At 46.1% G+C, this 18,767-nt stretch overlaps 1 protein-coding gene across 8 annotated transcripts in view; it reads left to right on the forward strand.

Moving 5' to 3' along the window:
- FAM193A (family with sequence similarity 193 member A) overlaps window positions 1-18,767 on the forward strand; it is a 196,464-nt gene that overhangs the window by 111,428 nt on the left and 66,269 nt on the right. For 6 of the 8 annotated variants that reach the window (XM_034958217.4, XM_063603489.1, XM_055111142.2 and 3 more), the window contains exons 8-12: window positions 10,884-10,961; window positions 12,638-12,750; window positions 12,892-13,134; window positions 15,885-16,038; window positions 16,156-16,335. In XM_034958217.4, coding sequence (XP_034814108.2) covers window positions 10,884-10,961; window positions 12,638-12,750; window positions 12,892-13,134; window positions 15,885-16,038; window positions 16,156-16,335 — 768 coding nt within the window. Of the gene's footprint in view, window positions 1-8,145; window positions 8,218-10,883; window positions 10,962-12,637; window positions 12,751-12,891; window positions 13,135-15,884; window positions 16,039-16,155; window positions 16,336-18,767 lie in introns of all 8 variants that reach the window. The other 2 variants (XM_034958216.4, XM_014344551.5) reach the window with 1 other exon arrangement.

Genomic DNA, 18,767 nt, shown 5'->3' on the forward strand with positions numbered 1-18,767 from the left:
AGCTTTGTCCTGAGCTGCAAGCCAGGAATTCCTGACTGAGGCCCAGAGGCGCAGGTGGGTAGCCCCTGTGTGTTAGCTGCTGGTCTTCCGGAAGGGATGGGAAACCTGTTGGCATCACAGATGGCTTGGGCCTCCTGGGCCTGAGGTGTGGTGGCAGCAGTTGGTCAAGTTCGCCTTGGCCTGGGCACACCTGCTGTCACTCACACGGGCTGTCACCAGGCTCTGCACCCCAGGTAGGAGGTTTTTCTTTTTTTTTGAGATGGAGTTTTGCTCTTGTTGCCCAGGCTGGAGTGCAATGGTGAGATCTGGGCTCACCCCAACCTCCGCCTCCCGGGTTCAAGTGATTCTCCTGCCTCAGCCTCCCGAGTAGCTGGGATTACAGGCATGCACCAACCATGCCTGGCTAATTTTGTATTTTTAGTAGAGACGGGGTTTCTCCATGTTGGTCAGGCTGGTCTCGAACTCCCGACCTCAGGTGGTTTCCCTGCCTCAGCCTCCCAAAGTGTTGGGATTACAGGAGTGAGCCACCACGCCTGGTCCAGGTAGGAGGTTTTTTAAGTCCAGGAGCTGTTTACTGAGCACTCTGCTGTTGAGAGCTCATTGTCCATCTGTCCTAGTCTAGAAGGGAGTGCAGACACATGCACAGGTGGCAGGTGGCTCACCAGGTGGAAGACAGAAGAGGGAGGGCACCTGCTGGAGGTGGATCTGAAGGGAGGGCACTCAGGCAGCCCAAGCCTGTCAGACAGAGCAGGGCTTTGAGACGGCGCCCCCTCCCCCCGCTTCCCACCCCTGGTCTGCCTGCTCTCTTAAAGCAGGGTTGGGCCAGGAAGGAATTGAGAGCGGCCCTGGTTTAAAGATGACACTAGTGTGAGCAGGGGTAAAGAAGGAATGACTGAGTTTCTCTTTTGCACTTCGGAGACTCTCTGTAGGAAAATGGAACCTGGGCTCTAGCCTAAGACATGTGCTGGTTCCATGTCTGCCCTGGCATGGTGAGTGCCATGTGGATGCCACCTGTGGCTCCTTGTCAGTGTTCCTTGTCAGTGCTGTGAGGGACTGGGAAGAAGGAAGGGACTAGCATGTGCTTGCTCCCTCCGAGAAGTGTGTCATTGATTTCACAGCTACAGGCCGTGTTTTCTGTTGCTGTTCTCTACTGCAGCCACAGGGACTAGAGCTACAAATGGTCTGTTGTTTGGATTTTCGCGGGTTTTCTCTTACTCCATTCTTCTGCATTCTCAGCCTCCCAAAGTACTGGGATTACATTTGTGAGCCACTGCGCCTGGCCTGCTGGCTTTTTTTGAACCTGCATCAGCTTCAGTGGAGTAAGTTCCAACTTCGTCACATGCGGAATTCTGTGCTGTTGAGCTTGTCTTAGGGCAGGTGGCCCTGAGACTCTCCCATGACTCTGCGCCTCTTCCTTGGCTGCTGTACGCACAGCACATCAGGGTGAGGAGGGGCCTCAGAGATCACTTTGGTCCTGGGAGACTCCCTCTGTGTCCTGTGCCTCATGGTGGGGCCTGATAGAGCAGTTGCTGTTTTGTGTTTTCTTCAAAGTGGGTGTATTCCTAATTCATGTTTTTGTCTGTTTTTGCAACCAGAGACTTTCCTGCTGTGGCTTGTCACTGACCAGCGACTTCTTAGCCTGGACTACTGTGAGAGCAGGGTCTGGATGCCAGGTGGGGAGGGCAGAGTCTCCTGCTGCAGCAGCACCTCAGCAGCCTTCATCTCGTGAGGCCTGGAGCATCCCAGGGGCTGCAGCTGTGCCATGTGGGGGCAGCACAGCAGAGAGGGCGCTGAAAGCTGCATTCCCCTCTGCCATCTGTGGGTGCACCAGCCCATTTTCACAAGTTTGCTGTTCTGGTAGAGGGAGCAGGAGTTGGGGGAAGCTAGGACAGTGGGCATTAACCTTCTCCAGGAAGTGGGCATCTTCAGCAGAGGCTCTTCAGGGCTGTGGCCGTGCAGGAGGGCCAGTAGTGTGTCCAGGTCACCACTCCCTGGGATGTTCTTGACTTGGGTCCCAGGGAGAACCCTGCACGGCAGTCAACACCAGAATGTCCCGAATCTGCCCCATGAGTCTTTTCCCTCCCCACCTGCAAAATGAGATAATTATGTTAGGTGATGTTTTAGTGTTGTACGAGCTTTTAATTCCAAATAAGTTTTTTCTGTGTTATTTTTAAAAAGTAAAACTGGCCGGGTGCAGTGGCTCACACCTGTAATTTCAGCACTTTGGGAGGCTAAGGTGGGAGGATCACTTGAGCCCAGGAGTTTGAGACCAGCCTGGGCAACATAGTGAGACCTTGTCTCTACAAAAAATTAAAAAATTAGCCAGGCTGGGTGCCATGTGTTTGTGGTTCCGGCCACTCCAGAGAGTGAGTGGGGGAGGATCACTTAAGACCAAGAGTTAGAGGCTGCAGTGATCTATGATGGTGCCACTGCACTGCAGCCTGGGTGACAGAGTGAGACCCTGTCTCAAAAAAAAAAAAAAGCCAGGCTTAGTGGCTCACACCTGTATTCCTAGCACTTTGGGAGGCTGAGGCAGGTGGATTACTTGAGCCCAGAAGTTTGAGATCAGCCTGGGTGACATAGATAGACCTTGTCTCTACAAAAATACAAAAATTAGCCTGCCATGGTAGTGTGCACTTGTGGTTTCAGCTACTCGGGAGGCTGAGATGGGAGGATCACTTGAGCCTAGGAGGTTGAGGCTGTGGTGAGCTATGATCATGCCACCACACTCCATCCTGGGCAACAGTGAGACCCTATCTCAAAAAATGAAAAAAATATATAGGCATAGGGACAGTAAATAGTCCCTGTGTTGGTATTGCACTGTGGGCTGCTGGTTACTGGGTGCCCCACAGAGCAGGGGTCCCTAACCCTTGGGTCACAGACCAGTACTAATCCATGGCCTGTTAGGAACCAGGCCGCACAGCAGGAGGTGAGTGGCCGGTGAGCCAGTGAAGCCTGTCAGTGTTTATAGCCACTCCCTATTGCTTGCATTACCGCCTGAACTTCTCATGTCAGATCAGCAGAGACATTAGATCCTCACAGAAGCATGAACCCTGTTGTGAACTGCGTGTGCAAGGGATCTAGATTGTACGCTCCTCATGAGAATCTAATGCCTGATGATCTGTCACTGTCTCCCATCACCCCTAGATGGGACCATCTAGTTGAAGGAAAACAAGCTCAGGGCTCCCACTGATTGTGCATTGTGGTGAGTTGTATAATTATTTCATTCTATATTACAGTGTAATAATAATAGAAACAAAGTGCACAATAAATGTGATGAGCTTGAATCATCCCAGAACCATCCCCTTGCCTCACCTGGTCTGTGGAAAAGTTGTCTTCCATGAAATCGGTCCCTGGTCCTAAAAAGGTTGGGGACCACTGCTCTAGAGCACATCCCATGGCACCCACGCAGGGTGGTTTATTGAGAGCACAGAAGGAGGGAGGAGCATGAGATCTCAGGCCATCAGCAGACACTGTGAAGGAAAGACCTTGAGAAGGAAAACGGGAGGCGAGGGGCCGGCTTTCCTGCCCGGCTCACTCTCGTCACCGGGGCTCAAGGGAACGAAGCGCACCTGCTCTGGCCTCACGGGTGCGGTGGGGGAAGCCAAGACCACCCTGGCTGGGGGCAGAGATGGGAGCTCAGGGCTCTGAAGCCCAGGGAGAGGCTGCTGTGCAGGGCGGGGTTTCAAGACTCCCAGAGAGGCTGCTTGTGGGAAGCACGTGAAAGGCTCCTTAATCCAAGAGCGTCTCTGTTGACGACATAGTGCCACCTGCTAAGTCTCTGTCTTGCCAACATGAGCTGCAGTCAAGTTGTATTGCATTAGGTCATTGAAACCTCCCAAGTGCATAGGACCCCGCCTACCTTTACCAAGGACCTCATAAAAAAAGAGGAGCCCCAAGCACCTTCTGGGTAGGCATGGATAGCCGCCCACAGTACACTCTAATGGCAGCAACGGTATTTGCCTTTGGCCCAGAGAACGCTGTCTCAGGGCCCTCCTCCACAGTCTTGTTAGTGTTTGTAGCAGTAACAGATGTGCAGATGGAGAAGCTGAGTGTTGGTGAATCCACTGGAGGGTGGCATCAGACCTGGAAGGGTGTGTGTATCAGTCCATTTTCACACTGCTATAAAGAACTACCTGAGGCCGGGCTTGATGCTTATGCCTGTAATCCCAGCACTTAGGGAGGCCAAGGTGGGCGGATCACCTGAGGTCGGGAGTTCAAGACCAGCCTGACCAACATGGAGAAACCCCGTCTCTACTAAAAATACAAAATTAGCCGAGCGTGGTGGCACATGCCTGTAATCTCACCTACTCAGGAGGCTGAGGCAGGAGAGTCACTTGAACCCGGGAGGCAGAGGTTGGGGTGAGCTGAGATCATGCCATTGCACTCCAGCCTAGGCAACAAGAGTGAAACTCTGTCTCAAAAAAAAAAAAAAAAAAAAAAAAAAACCTACCTGATTCTGGGTAATTTATAAAGAACAGAGATTTCATTGATTCACAGTTCCGCATGGCTGGGGAGGCCTTAGGAAACTTATAATCATGGCGGAAGGAGAAGAAGAGGCAAGGCACGTCTTACACAGTGGCAGGAGAGAGAGAGCAAGAGGGGAAATGCCACACTTCTGAGCCACCACATCTTGTGAGAACTCGCTATCATGAGAACAGCATGGGGGAAATCCGCCCCCATGATCCCATCACCTCCCACCAGCTTCCTCCCCTGACATGTGGGGATTACAGTTTGACATGAGATTTGGGTGGGGACAAAGGTGAACCATATCAATGTGACAGGTTGACATGACGTCACGGCAGACGTGGAAGGTCCTGTAATCAGGGTGTGGTAGCAGCCTCGCTGCCTGTCCTCAGGACAGCTCTGACCAGGCTGGATCCCCCTGGCAGGGAAGCATAAGAGGTTGCTGGCCTGAGTGGTCAAGAAGTGACCATTGTGAAGCAGACATTCAGCTCGTCCCAGACAGCCCCCAGGAGCAGAGTCCAGACCCCGTGTAGATGTGTGTGATCAGAAAGAGTCCCTTGCAAGGGTCGTTCGAAGGCAGAGTGGGCTGTAGTGTGGAGATGAGTTCCCCGTGATAGGGAATGTGGAGAATAGTTGGAGAGGTATTTGGACTAGGTGACCATGAGGTCTCATCTCAGATTTCATTTCAGGGACGCATCTGTCCCTGACTGGGGCTGGTGGCCTCTGTGCCTGGTATTCATTGTTTCCCAGGGATTTGCAGAGTACCCTTCATGGGAGGCACTTGTCTGCAAGTCTAAGTGCAAATCAGCCTTGCCTGTCAACAAAGATGACTTGGGTGTGTCGGTGCTTCCTGTCCTGGTGTTGAACAGGAGACGCTGGCCTATTGCGGAGAAGCTTTGAGTCTGGAAGCTTTTCTGAATGGAACTCCCACCTCCCTTTCTCCTGCATTTGGTGTTTTTCTTCTGTAGGATTGATGCTGTTCACTTGATTTATCCCTGGTGTATTAGTCCATTCTTGCATTGCTGTAAAGAAATACCTGAGACTGGATAATTTATAAAGAAAAGCAGTTTAATTGGCTCATGGTTCTGTGGCTGTGTAGGAAGCATGGCTGGGAGGCCTCGGGAAACTTACAATCATGGTGGAAGGTGAAGGGGAAGCCAGCACATCTTACGTGGCTGGAGTAGGAGGAAGGGGGGTGGGGAGGTGCTATACACTTTTAAACAACCAGATCTTCTGAGAACTCGCTATCACGAGAACAGCACCTTCGGGGAAATCTGCCCCCATGATCTGATCACCTCCCACCAGGCCCCATCTCCAACAATGGGGATTACAGTTTGACATGAGATTTGGGCAGGGACACAAATCTAAGCCATATCACCTGGCTTTCCCTTCATGTATCGATATAAGTTTCTGAGGTTGTGAATAACTTGTAACCTTCAGGTGACTTCAGAAAAATAGTATAGTTAGTGATAACATAGGGAAAGAGATGAAAGAGAAGGAAGATGAACCGTTACCGAGTGCTGTGCCAAACCCAGTGTGGCTAGAGCCTCACTACTGCTTCCTGGTGTTACCACATCTGCAGATGACAGGAGGCTCCCAAGGGTCTCAGCCAGGCAGGCCTGTTGGGGTTTAGGTCAGCGGTGTCCTACGTAGCATAACATGCTGCCCCTAAGAGCCTGGGGTGCTGTCCTTAGTTCCACATGTGATGGAAATGGCAGATAAAGTTCTAGTTTCAGAGATTCATTTCTCCAATTGAACTGTAACTAAACACAAAAATGCCCTTAGGGAAATTCTTTTACTAAGACTGAAAAATCCTTTGGGAATAGTAATTTCTTGAGGTATGTGTTTCTTGAAGGTAAACATTTATTTTGAAATATTATATATGGTATTATTGCTGTTGTTCTAGGGAAAATGGTATATATGTAAAAATAACATACATGTTCTCTCTAGGGAGAAAATAACAGTGTCACTTAAAAAGTAAAGTGTATTTCTTTAAAATTGCATGTTACATTGCTTTTACAAAGAGAAAACCAGTCTCTTCACTAAAGCAACCAGAAGATGCTTTTTATTTTTATTTATTAATTTTTTTTTTAGACGAAGTCTCTCTCTGTCACCAGGCTGGAGTGCAGTGGCGTGATCTTGGCTCGCTGCAACCTCCGCCTCCTGGGTTCAAGCAATTCTCCTGCCTCAGCCTCCCGAGTAGTAGGGACTACAGGCGCCCGCCACCACGCCCGGCTAATTTTTGTATTTGTAGTAGAGACAAGGTTTCACCCTGTTGGCCAGGATGGTCTAGATCTCTTGACCTCATCATCCACCCACCTCAGCCTCCCAAAGTGCTGGGATTACAGGCGTGAGCCACCATGCCCAGCCAGGAGATGCATTTTTATTTTCACTGTCTTGTGAAGAAACCATGAGAAACAATCTGCCACTAATACAATTGAGGGAAATTGAGCCACTTTAGTAACATCCAGAGAATAATAGTCATTCTGGAACCATGTATGCATGGGTGGGAGGTTGTGGGGAGCTGAAAACAACAGAAATTTATGCTCACAGTTCTTGAGGCCAGAAGTTCAGAATCAGTATGTCAGCAGGGCTATGTTCCCCTGAAGGCTTTGGGGGCAACTGCAGTGACCCCTGGAGTTCTTGGTTTGTGGCCACTCCACTCTCCACTGGAGCCGTTTTAATGCACTATTTAATTTAAAACCTTTGAATGACCATTGGTTGCTTCTAATCAATAACATTTTAGAAATTTTATACTGATTCAGAGGTTTTAAAATGTTGAATACGTGTAAAATAATTGAGTCTCTGTTCACAAATAAGTATGTATGTATGTGGCAAGAGAGTTGGTAGGTTTTGTTTGTTTGTTTGAGATGGAGTCTTACTCTCTCAACTAGGCGGTGGTGTCATCTCAGCTCACTGCAACCTCTGCCTGCTGGGCTCAAGCAGCCCTCCCACCTCAGCCTCCAGAGTAGCTGGGATCACAGCGCACACCACCATGCCTGGCTAATTTTTTTTTTTTTGTATTTTTGGTAGAGACGGGGTTTCACCGTGTTGCCCTGGCTGGAAGTTTGAAATCAATTATTTTTATGTTTGCTGTCTAAAATTCATTCTTTCTCTGTTGTTTGACACATACATAAGCCTGCAGGTACCCAAATTTGTTCCAAAAAAAAAAAAAAATTACCCTGAGGCTGTGAGGAGAGAGTCAAGGAAGAGGTTTTTATTGATGTTATTTATCAAACAACTCTTACACTGTACACTAAGATTTTATAATAACTGCAGACATATACAATGAAAAGGGAGAATTGGCACCAATATTGAATCTTCCCATCCAAGAATATGGTATGTCACTCTTTTTTAAGGTTTTTAAAAATATATTGTATTATGGTTTTATAGTTTGTAAATCTTGACCCATTTTGTGCCTCCATAGTCTGTAGTTTGAGGGGCTGCTATGACCGGCATCTTGAGTGGGGAATGTGTGTTTAAAGCATTCATGCTGGAAACTGGGAAAATGGAGATGCCCTGTGACCAGTCATCTCGCCAGATGCCGGCATTAACTCTTGTAGTTTTTGAGTTGAGTCTTGAATCTGGGAGTCTAGGAAATCACGGTATCTTCTACAAATAATGATAGGTTTATCTCATCTTTTCCAGCATTTGTCCCCTTTTTTTGGCTTCCACTAGGACCTTCAGACCAGTGTGAATAAGAGCATTGATACTGGCACCCTTGTCCAGTCCTGGCTTCGAGGGGCTGCTGTGAGTGTTTCACCATGAAGTTTGATGCTTGCCATACAGACTTTTGATACTTTCTAGCAAATTAAAGAAGTTTACTTTTATTTCTAGTTCATTTAGGCTGTCATTTAAAAAATAAAACAGGAAGATGTCAAAATTGATGGTATGATTTTTCTTATATCAATTTCTGTATGAGTTAAGAGTTTAGGTTACCTAATTTTGAGACATTCTTGCGTTCCTGGGATGAAACACTAGTAGACCATGATATGTCATTCTTTAGTCCATTATTAAATTTATTAGCTGATATTTGATTTAGGGTGTGTGTGCGTGTGCGCCTGTGTGTGTGTGTGTATTTGGACAGCTATATAAAATTATTTTTAGAGACAGGGTTTCACACTGCTGGCCAGGCTGGAGTGCAATGACAAGATATTAGTTCTCGGCAGCCTCGAACTCCTGGGCTCAAGCTCTCCTCCCACTTCAGCCTCCTGAGTAGCTAGGACCATAGGCACATGCCAGTGTGCCAGCTAAGTTTTGGCTTGGTGCAGTGGCTCACACCTGTAATCCCAGCGCTTTGGGAGGCCAAAGCAGAAGGATCGCTTGAGCCCAGGAGTTTGAGACCAACCTGGGCAACATAGGGAGAACCCCATCTCTACAAGGAAAAAAAAAAAATTAGCCAGGTGTGGTGGTGTGTGCCTGTGGTCCTAGCTACTTGGGAGGCTGAGGTGGGAGGATCATAGGCCCAGGAGGTTGAGGCTACAGTAAGTTGTGATCACACCACTGTAGTCCAGCCTTGGTGACAGAGCAAGAGACCTTGTCTCAAAGATAATTTTATTTACAAACAAATGAAATTTTTTGTAGCGGTGGGGGTCTTGCCTTATTACCTAGACTGTTCTCAAATTCCTGGCCTCAAGTGATCCTCCTGCTTTGGCCTACCAAAGTGCTGGGATTACAGGTGTGAGCCACTGCATCCAGCCAGGACTTTTATATCTATATTCTGAGGTATAATTGAGTTGTCTTGGTCTTTGAGGTCTTATTTGTTTTGTATAAAGGTTGTGCTAGCTTCATAGAATGAATTGAGAAACTCTGTGTTTTTGCAATTTTCAGGAATAGTTTAAATTTTCTGTCCCATGAAGGGTTTGATAGAACCTACCATAAAACTTTGGGGCCTAATTCATTTTTACAGGGAAGAAGAACAAGAACTATAGATCTTGTCTGCCTTTTTCATTTATATGACATTTATTAGTGTATTTCAGGTTTCCTTCTCCCTCGAGTCAGTTTTACAAATAGAATTTGGCTCAAGAAGTTATCCATATCGTTTAGTAAAGGGTTGTAAACTCACACCTGCAGGGCTAGGGAAAGTCACGGAAATGGATGATACAGGGTAGAGCGGCCCCAGCGTTCCTGTGGTGCTCATGGCCGTCACCACCCTCACCTTGAAAGTGCCCTCAGTTGGGATAGGCCCTAGTGGAGCCTGGGGCATGGGTAGCGAAGGCCACACCTGTGTGTGCGTGCGTGTGTCCTCCTGTTCTCTGTTAGGGGCAGTCCCCACTTGGGTCCAACGGTCTTCACAGGGCCACCAGAGCTGCCAAGTTGTCAAGAGAAGCCAGAAATCTGGATTATTAGGTGAAATCTCGAACACTTTTAAAAAGAGGCGAAGTGCAAGTCGGACAAAATAGCCCATGAGCCCCTTGTTTGTAACTCTTCTTTAGATGTTACAAAGTATCAACTTATAAAGATACTTTGTCTCACAGTTTAAAAACAATCTTCTGGCCAGGCGGGCACAGTGGCTCACGCTTATAATCCCAGCACTTTGGGAGGCCGAGGCAGGTGGATCACTTGAGGCCAGGAGTTCAAGACCAGCGTGGCCAACATGGTGAAACACCGTCTCTAGTAAAAATAGAAAAATGAGCTGGGCGTGGTGGCGGGCACCTATAATCCCAGCTAACTCAGGAGGCTGAAGCACAAGAATCGCTTGAACCCAGGAGGCAGAGGTTGCACTGAGCCGAGATTGTGCCACTGCACTCCAGCTTGGGTGATATAGCGAGACTCAGTCTCAAAAACAAAACAAAACAATCTTCATATGTACCCATATCCTTTCTCAATCCTGATTTTTTTTTAATGTTACCTTTTTCCCCCTTTTTCAGCCTTGACAGAAACTTACAGAACCGACTTTCGGTTTTATTAATCACATATGCTTCTCTGTTTCCTCAGTAATTTCTCTTTTTGCCTTTAACTCCTAACTTCTTTGTTAGTTTTGTTTTGCTTTGCTTTTTAAGTCTCATATGCCTGTTAATAGCTCTTCCTTTCCTGTAGTCTGAGCTCTTCGTGTGGCAGGACCGAGTTGCCATCATCTTGCTTATTTCTAACACATTCAGGGCACATAATGGGCATTCAGTAAATAGTGAATGTTCATCCACTGTATTGACAGATTTAGTCAGAATATCTTGATTTCTCTTTTTACTGTTTATTCATCTCTGTCTTTCATGTGAGAAAAGTACTTGTGATGAGTTTGAGTAAAATAAAGAAGTACCTGTTAACATATTTGTAGTATTGTATCTTTATTCTGTTTGCAGATGATGTTTCTCTCATATATATCATTTTAAGAAAGTCTCCTCTTGAAAATGTCTTGTATAATTGTCGCAGGTATTAAAGTTTTTCTTTTTTTTCTTTTTTTTACATCCCCTTACTAGATGACAATGAAAACCAAGCAGCGCATGTTAACAGAAGACTGGGAGCTTTTTAAACAAAGAAGATTCATTGAAGAACAGGTAAGCTTGTCAATAAGAGAGGCAATTAAAGGAAGTAGAAATCTGTCCTGACAGCAAATGACTTCACTGCATGTTGATGTGCTTTGTTAGAACAGCATTGGAGGACCACATTGGCATGTTTTGCCAGTGTTAAAAACTGTTCAAGATGGTGTTTTTAATCTCAAGATAAACTAATTTTCACCTATTTCGTTATCTTCCATATACGCCTCAAGAAAAACCCATGTGTATTGAGTGGCCTCTCTATCCCACAGCAGCTCTGGGTATTTTGCAAAGGATATTACCTGAGTCCCCACAGTCCCCTATGAGGCAGATGGTGCCATCTGCAGTTTACATACGAAGGAGGGTGATAGGGTGAGGTTAAGGATGTTGCCTGATGTCCCAGAGCTGGAATGGGGGCCCAGCATCCCCAGACAGAGCGCTCAGATCTCCAGACATTGCCAGGTGCCGTGCCTTCAACATGGCAGCTGGCAGATCTGGACTCTCCCTTCCTCATCTTCCTGGCGGTGCCTCCTCCAGGCAGGCTTGTGCTCCACCTTTGCTGGAGCTGTTTGGCAGAGCTTGCTAGTGATGTCCTGTATCTGGTCAGGGGGCCCTTGGCTTCATCTGGAAACTTGGCTTCCCCAGATCTCCCATCCACATGCCACATCGACTCTCTTCCTGTTCTCTGACACTTCTCTCCATCTCCTTTACGAACTCCAACTTCATTGGCCTTTCTGCAAATATTGGTGGTTCCCTGGCCTTGACCCCATGCCTGTCTCCACATTTGCATGCCCGTGGTCTCCTCTGGGCACCACAGGTATACAGATGGCACCAGTGTTGTGGCATGCTTACCTCTTCCCTTTCCCCATTCTGCATGTGTCCCTGTGCTTTTGTTGTTGTTGTTTTGAGACAAAGTCTCACTCTGTCGTCCAGGCTGAAGTGCAGTGGCGTGAACTCGGCTCACTCGGCAACCTCTGCCTCCCGGGTTCAAGCAGTACTCGTGTCTCAGCCTCCTGAGTAGCTGGGATTACAGGTGCCAGCCACCACGCCTGGCTAATTTTTGTATTTTTAGTAGAGATGGGGTTTCACCATGTTGGCCAGGCTGGTCTCAAACTCCTGACCTCAGGTGATCCGCCTGCCTCTGCTTCCCAAAGTGCTGGGATTACAGGCGTGAGCCACCTTTCCCGGCCATCCTGTCCTTTTGAGTGGCCCTTCCAGCTGCCACCTGTCCCATTGCCAGAGTGGGTCCAGAGTTCCTTCTCCTTTGAAATGCAGATGCTCACCTTGTCTGTTAGAAGTTGAGGTGCCATTTCCTCAATAGCTCCCAGGCCGACCCCTTGCCCTCCACGTGCCAGTTTTCATTCCTACAGCTCTGTTCTCAGTACCTTGCAAGTACCAAGCACATGGCAGACAGGGTAAAGGCCGGGTGTCTGCATCAGGTGTGTGCTGTGAGGGCGCACTGCAGCATGTTTGCTGAAGACAAAAGCGATTAGGGTCTCCTGGTACCTGAGCCCTTTGCAGCTCAGCCCCCAGCTAGCTGCCGACTCCAGGTCTGCTGCCCCTGTATTCCTGGTCCTGTCCCGCTGAGGAAGCAGTGCCCGTGAACATGATACATGTCAGCAGAATTACTGAAAAATAATGAGCCATGTCTCGGGGAAGGGTCTTGCAAGATTAAAGCATTTTAAAATTTCCTCTAGTTAACCAATAAGAAAGCAGTTACTGGCGAGAACAACTTCACAGACACCATGAGGCACATGTTATCGTCCCGGCTGAGCATGCCCGACTGCCCCAACTGCAACTACCGGAGAAGGTAAGCCTGGGTTGTGGTGTCGGCACGACTGGCCCATGAGACCTTCACTGGGCTGAGCGGAGGCCTAGAACCGACCCTTAGAGAGCATGGTCTAGTCTTGTGCATTGGCTGGCTTGGTAACTGTCCTTAATTCCTGATCAGATGTGCTTGCGATGACTGCAGTCTCTCACACATCCTCACGTGTGGTATCATGGACCCCCCCGTCACTGATGACATCCACATTCACCAGCTCCCACTTCAGGTGGATCCTGCTCCTGACTATCTTGCTGAGAGGAGCCCGCCCAGTGTGTCATCTGCAAGCTCGGGGTCCGGCTCCAGCTCTCCCATCACAATTCAGCAGCACCCCAGGCTCATCCTCACAGACAGTGGCTCGGCACCAACTTTGTAAGTTGTGACTTTGTAATAAAGTTTCCGAAATTTAAGTCGCCCCAGCAATGAGAAATACATACAGTAATGTCCACAGAAGTATGAACATCATTATTGTGCTTTTCATGACAAGGGACCCTGAGGTTTTTAATGCAGCTTTTAAAACATGAAATCAGTAAACCCAAACTTTTAACACTGTTTATCTGGGAAAAAAAAAACATGGTAAATTAATAAAGGCCAGTAAAGAAAAAACATGTTGGTATGCAGAGAAGAAGTGTCTCTAATTCCGGCCTCACATCTCCTCATTCTCCTAAAGGGTGACCAGTCCGCCGTCTGTCCTGTCTCACTGTCAGCCCAGCACTCATGCTTGTTTCATGTCTTGCTAAGAACTCAGGTGATCGCTTTAGCAAGCAGTTGAAGGTTTCTGTTTTTCATGTTCCCGCATGATTAGAAGTACATTGTTGTGCAGCTGTCACCAATTCACATTGTAGTTGGCTGGTCCCAGATTTCTTCAGAGTTGTGACCCTGTCATTTGGGGAGGCTTCACATGCTAATTTCCAAAAGGGTTGCACATGATCATGTGTAGTTGCCAAAGTCAGCTTAGGTTTAGTTTACATGTATCGTAGAGCACACAGGCATCATGTTCCATGTGGAGGTGTGCAGTGGGAGAGATTGTTGTTCCTGACCTTGGCTGTGCAGCGTTTCTGGGATTTCTCTGACCAACTGACTTGTGTTCATTCCTTCTGTCTGGATTTCTCATGGTGACTGACGTTTTCCTTCAGTCTTTCCATTTTCAATTTGGGCTTGTTCTCAGACAAAATAATTCTGAAAGGACTGGTTTAAACTCACTGACTCTCTTCATACAAAGATTGCAGGCTGCTGTTTATTGCCTTAGAGACACTGTGTACTCTCCAGGGCACAAGAAAGAGTGTTGACATTTTTGCAGCTGGCTGTTATCCAACTTCTTACTAAAACATAAAAATTAAACATATATAGCCTAATGAAAATTTAAGATGGAAAATTTCATCCCTGTTCATTTGTCACAGCTGCTGATGTCAGTTATGGTCTCTTGTGTCACGTGTGGTAGTGGAAGAAATTGGCTGTGGGAGCCTTTCTCCTTGGGCCGGAACTGCCCATCACCAGTTACGGGGAGCCTAGGTTCTCGGGACATCTGGGCCTTCAGCAGCTTGTGATCAATGTCTTCCAAATGTAAACTATGATTTGAAAATCTCCAGTGTTATCTTTTCATTTGTATTGTCTCTTTCTTGGTGCCTTTTCTAAGTTGGTTAAAAAGAACAATGTGATTCTAGTCAGTGTACCACACAGTACTTCCTGGATCTTATGGGTTGGATCTTTACGGAGCTAGGGCTGGTGAAGCCTCCTGCCGTCACATGGAGCAAATGGCTGAGTTACTTCACTAGAACCTCAGTTTTCTCATCTGTAAATTGTGCCGATGGTCATCCTCAGGAGTGTGTATGAGCATTGGCCCAGGCAGCGTCCCAGGTGCAGTGGGCCTGCAGGAAGCCCTAGGACTCTGCACCTTGTGGGTGCTGTTTGTACTTACCTCTGGTGAGCTCCAGACTCTAGCACGTTACTTGTAATGTGTTGAAAAGACACCGGAATTTGGTAGTCCTGGACACTCTTCACTCATTCTAGGAAGTGAGATCACGAGTTCCTAGGGTTTTGCCTTCTGGAGGTTGCTGTGTGCCCAGGCTGAAGATGGACTCAGTGCATGTTTTTGTGGACCTTGGAGCATCTTATTGCACTGAGCTTAAATGTGCCAGCTCTTTTAATGCACCAGAGCTGCATCTTAAGTGGTCTCTGTAGGCTAAAGCCTTGAAATCTGTTTAAAATTAATTTCAGGCCGGGTGCAGTGGCTGATGCCTGTAATCCCAGCACTTTGGGAGGCCGAGGCGGGCGGATCACCAGGTCAGGGGATCGAGACTATCCTGGCTAACACAGTGAAACCCCATCTCTACTAAAAATACAAAAAATCAGCCGGGCGTGGTGGCGGGCGCTTGTAGTCCCAGCTACTCGGGAGGCTGAGGCAGGGGAATGGCGTGAACCCGGGGGGTGGAGCTTGCAGTGAGCCGAGATTGTGCCACTGTACTCCAGCCTGGGAGACAGAGCAAGACACTGCCTCAAAAAAATAATTAAATAAAATAAAATTAATTTCAGTAAATTTTTCATTTGCCTGTTGCTTAGATGTCTTGCTAAAGCTGATATTTAATTACGATCATGAGTGACCAGGCCATGACTGGCCTTAAAGCAAAAAAAATTAGTCTTCTGTTACATAAGTGCCTTTAAAGTTTTGTTCAACTGACTATTTCTGAAAATTTCAGCCCTAAGTTGAAAAAGCAAACACTAAACACCTAAGGTTGCCATCGGTACCCCTTTAATTTTAATCACAAATTGTGTTGTCTTGGGAGTAGCAGAGAGACCAGTTTTATACCAGCGCTTTTCAGGTCAAATGGAAACGTTAATCAGTCTGGTTAAATTTTTGTAGTTTCCTTAATATTTCTACTTTTGGAGGCTTTTCTGTTTGTCTTTTTTTTTTACTCTTCCAAATGGCACAAATGTTAATCTTCCAAGCATTTTTCTCATGATGAGGTTACTAAGAAATGTTAGTGGTAGGAATGATACTTAACTAATACTCTTTGTAAATGAAAGCCGTGATCTGTCCAGGAAATACCTGTGCTTAGTGGCTGGTTTACTCATTGTCTTTCACAATTGAATGACCTCACAGTGACCATCTCTGCTTGTGTCAGTTGTAGTGATGATGAAGATGTTGCACCATTGTCAGCCAAATTTGCTGATATTTATCCATTGAGTAATTATGATGATACCGAGGTGGTGGCCAACATGAATGGAATCCACAGCGAATTGAATGGTGGCGGGGAAAACATGGCCCTGAAGGATGAGGTATGGACGTGGCTTCTTCGTAGCAACAATAAATGACATAAAATGATGGTCTGACATTTTAATATTTTATATTACTCTGTTTTGAAAAGTGCAAATTACAAAAGATTGTCTTTAAAGTCTCCTCAGATAAGCAGTACCAGCAGTAGTTCCTCAGAAGCTGATGATGAAGAAGCGGACGGCGAGAGTAGTGGGGAGCCCCCAGGGGCCCCGAAGGAAGATGGAGTGCTGGGAAGCAGGAGCCCCAGGACAGAGGAGAGCAAAGCAGACAGTCCACCCCCATCCTACCCAACACAGCAGGTAGGACTTTGCTTGCTGTTTTGCCAAGGATCTCTTTTTCTGTGTGTATTTTCTCTAAACATGAGCATTACTGAATACAAAATTATTTTGTTTCCCATAATTTCTGAAGGTTAGAACTGAAGAGAGTCAAGGCATACTTACAATCTCCATTTGAATCTTGTTTTTCTTGCTCGAATATCAGTCTTGATTTCGCAACACCCCATAGCAGCTCTGTGGAGGCCTTTTTTGTCTGTATAGAAGCAAAGAGAGGAGTAAAAAAAAATAGTGGAATATTAAAATTTCAGGAAAGGTTTGTTTTTCCTGTTCATTATCTGTTCTTCTGTTAGCCAAAGGTGAGGGTACCTTATTAGCTTTTTTTCTCAGAATTTCATAAATAGATGCTTAAACAAGTTTTTGGCCGGGCGCAGTGGCTCATGCCTGTAATCCCAGCACTTTGGGAGGCCAAGGTGGGTGGATCAGTTGAGGCCAGGAATCCAAGACCAGCCTGGCCAACATGGCAAAACCCCGTCTCTACTAAAAATATAAAAATTAGCTGGGCATGGTGGTGGGCACCTATAATCCCAGCTACTTGGGAGGCTGAGGCACAAGAATTGCTTGAACCTGGGAGGCAGAGGTTGCAGTGAGCCAAGATTGCGCCACTGCACTTCAGCCTGGGCGACAAAGCAAGACTCTGTTTAAAAAATCATAATAACAACAATAATAATAAGCAGTCTTTAAATGAAAGAACAAATGAAGGTCAAAGTACTTGGCTGATTTATTTTATTAGGTAATATAAATGTAACACTCAGATGGTAAAGGTGATGTTGAAAGGTCTATCTGGGAAGTCTGACCACATCTCCTTACCAGTTTTTTCTTCTACGTATAATGTTTTTGATGTCTTATCCAAGAAAACTTTGCCTAACACAAAACTGTTTTCTTTTAGAAGATTTATAATTTTAGTTCTTAGATTCTGTTTGACTCAGCATTTACTTATTGTGAGGTGAGGATATAAATTCACCTTTTCTGCATGTATAGATATCCAATTGTTTCAGTACGGTTTGTCAGAAGTACCCTATTGAATTGCCTTGGCCATTTATTGAAAATTTATTGAAAATCAATGGACTATAAATGTAAGAGTTTATATTTGGACATTCCATTCTGTTCATTTGATCTCTGTGTCTGTCCTTACACCCAAATTGCATTTGACAATTGCTTTATGGTAAGTTTAGGAAAATGGGATAGGGTCTTCCCTCCAGCTTGGTACACCTTTCTCTCTCTCTTCTTTCTTTTTTCTTTTTTCTTTTTTTTTTTTTGAGATGGAGTCTCCCTCTGTCACCCAGGCTGGAGTGCAGTGGCGCGATCTCGCCTCACTGCAACCTCTGCCTTTCGGGTTCAAGCAATTCTGCCTCAGCCTCCCAAGTATCTGGGACTACAGGTGCACGCCACCACGCCCGGCTAATTTTTTGTATTTTTAGTAGAGACGGGGTTTCACTATATTGGCCAGGCTGGTCTCGAACTCCTAACCTTGTGATCCGCCCGTGTTGGCCTCCCAAAGTCCTGGGATTACAAGCGTGAGCCACTGCACCCGGCTGGTACACCCTTTTCAAAATCGTTTATGCTGCTCTAAGTTCTTTGCATTCCCATATAAATTTTAGGATCTACTTGTCAACTACAAAACGCCTCCTTGGATCTTGAGGGATTGCATCGAATTCTTGAATATATATTTAGAATTCTCCAGTGAAATCCTCTGGATGTGGTTGTGGTCTTTTATTTGTGGGATGATATAGATCAATTTAGGGAGAATGCAATCCTAACAAAATTGAGTCTTCTAATCTGTGAATATGCTTTATCTTTCCATTTATTTAAGTCATCTTTAATTTTTCTCAGTAGTTCTAAAAAAATTCCAGCCTTTGTGTCTGGAATATATAAGTATTATGTGTTTTCATTCACAGTAAAAGGTATTTTCTAATTTTGATTTCCAATCGATCATTGGTAATACATAGAAATACAATTGATTTTTTTATATTGGTCTTGTGTTCTGCAGCTTTACTAAACTTGTTTATTCTAGTAGGGTTGGTTCTAGTAGGTCCTTTTGCTGTTGTTTTGGTAGATTACTTTGGATTTTCTAAATACAAGATCATGTTGTCTGCAAATAAAGTTTTAGTTCTTCCTTTCCAATCTGGATGCAATGCTTTTAATCTCCCCTTCCCTTTCCCTTCTCTTTTCTTTTTCTTTCCTTCCTTTCTTCTTTTTAAGAAACAGAATCTCACTCTGTCACCCAGGCTGGAGTGCACTGCTGCAGTCATGGCTCACTGCAGCCTCAAACAGCTGGGCTCAAGCAGTCTTGCTGCCTCAGCCTCCCAAGTAGCTGGGACTACAGGTGTATTACAACTACAGGCATGTGCCACCACGCCCAGCTTTAAAAAAAAACTTTTTGTAGAGAGAGGGTCTCA

Source organism: Pan paniscus, chromosome 3, assembly GCF_029289425.2.
Source record: "Pan paniscus chromosome 3, NHGRI_mPanPan1-v2.0_pri, whole genome shotgun sequence".
In the NCBI taxonomy this organism is placed as follows: domain Eukaryota; kingdom Metazoa; phylum Chordata; class Mammalia; order Primates; family Hominidae; genus Pan; species Pan paniscus.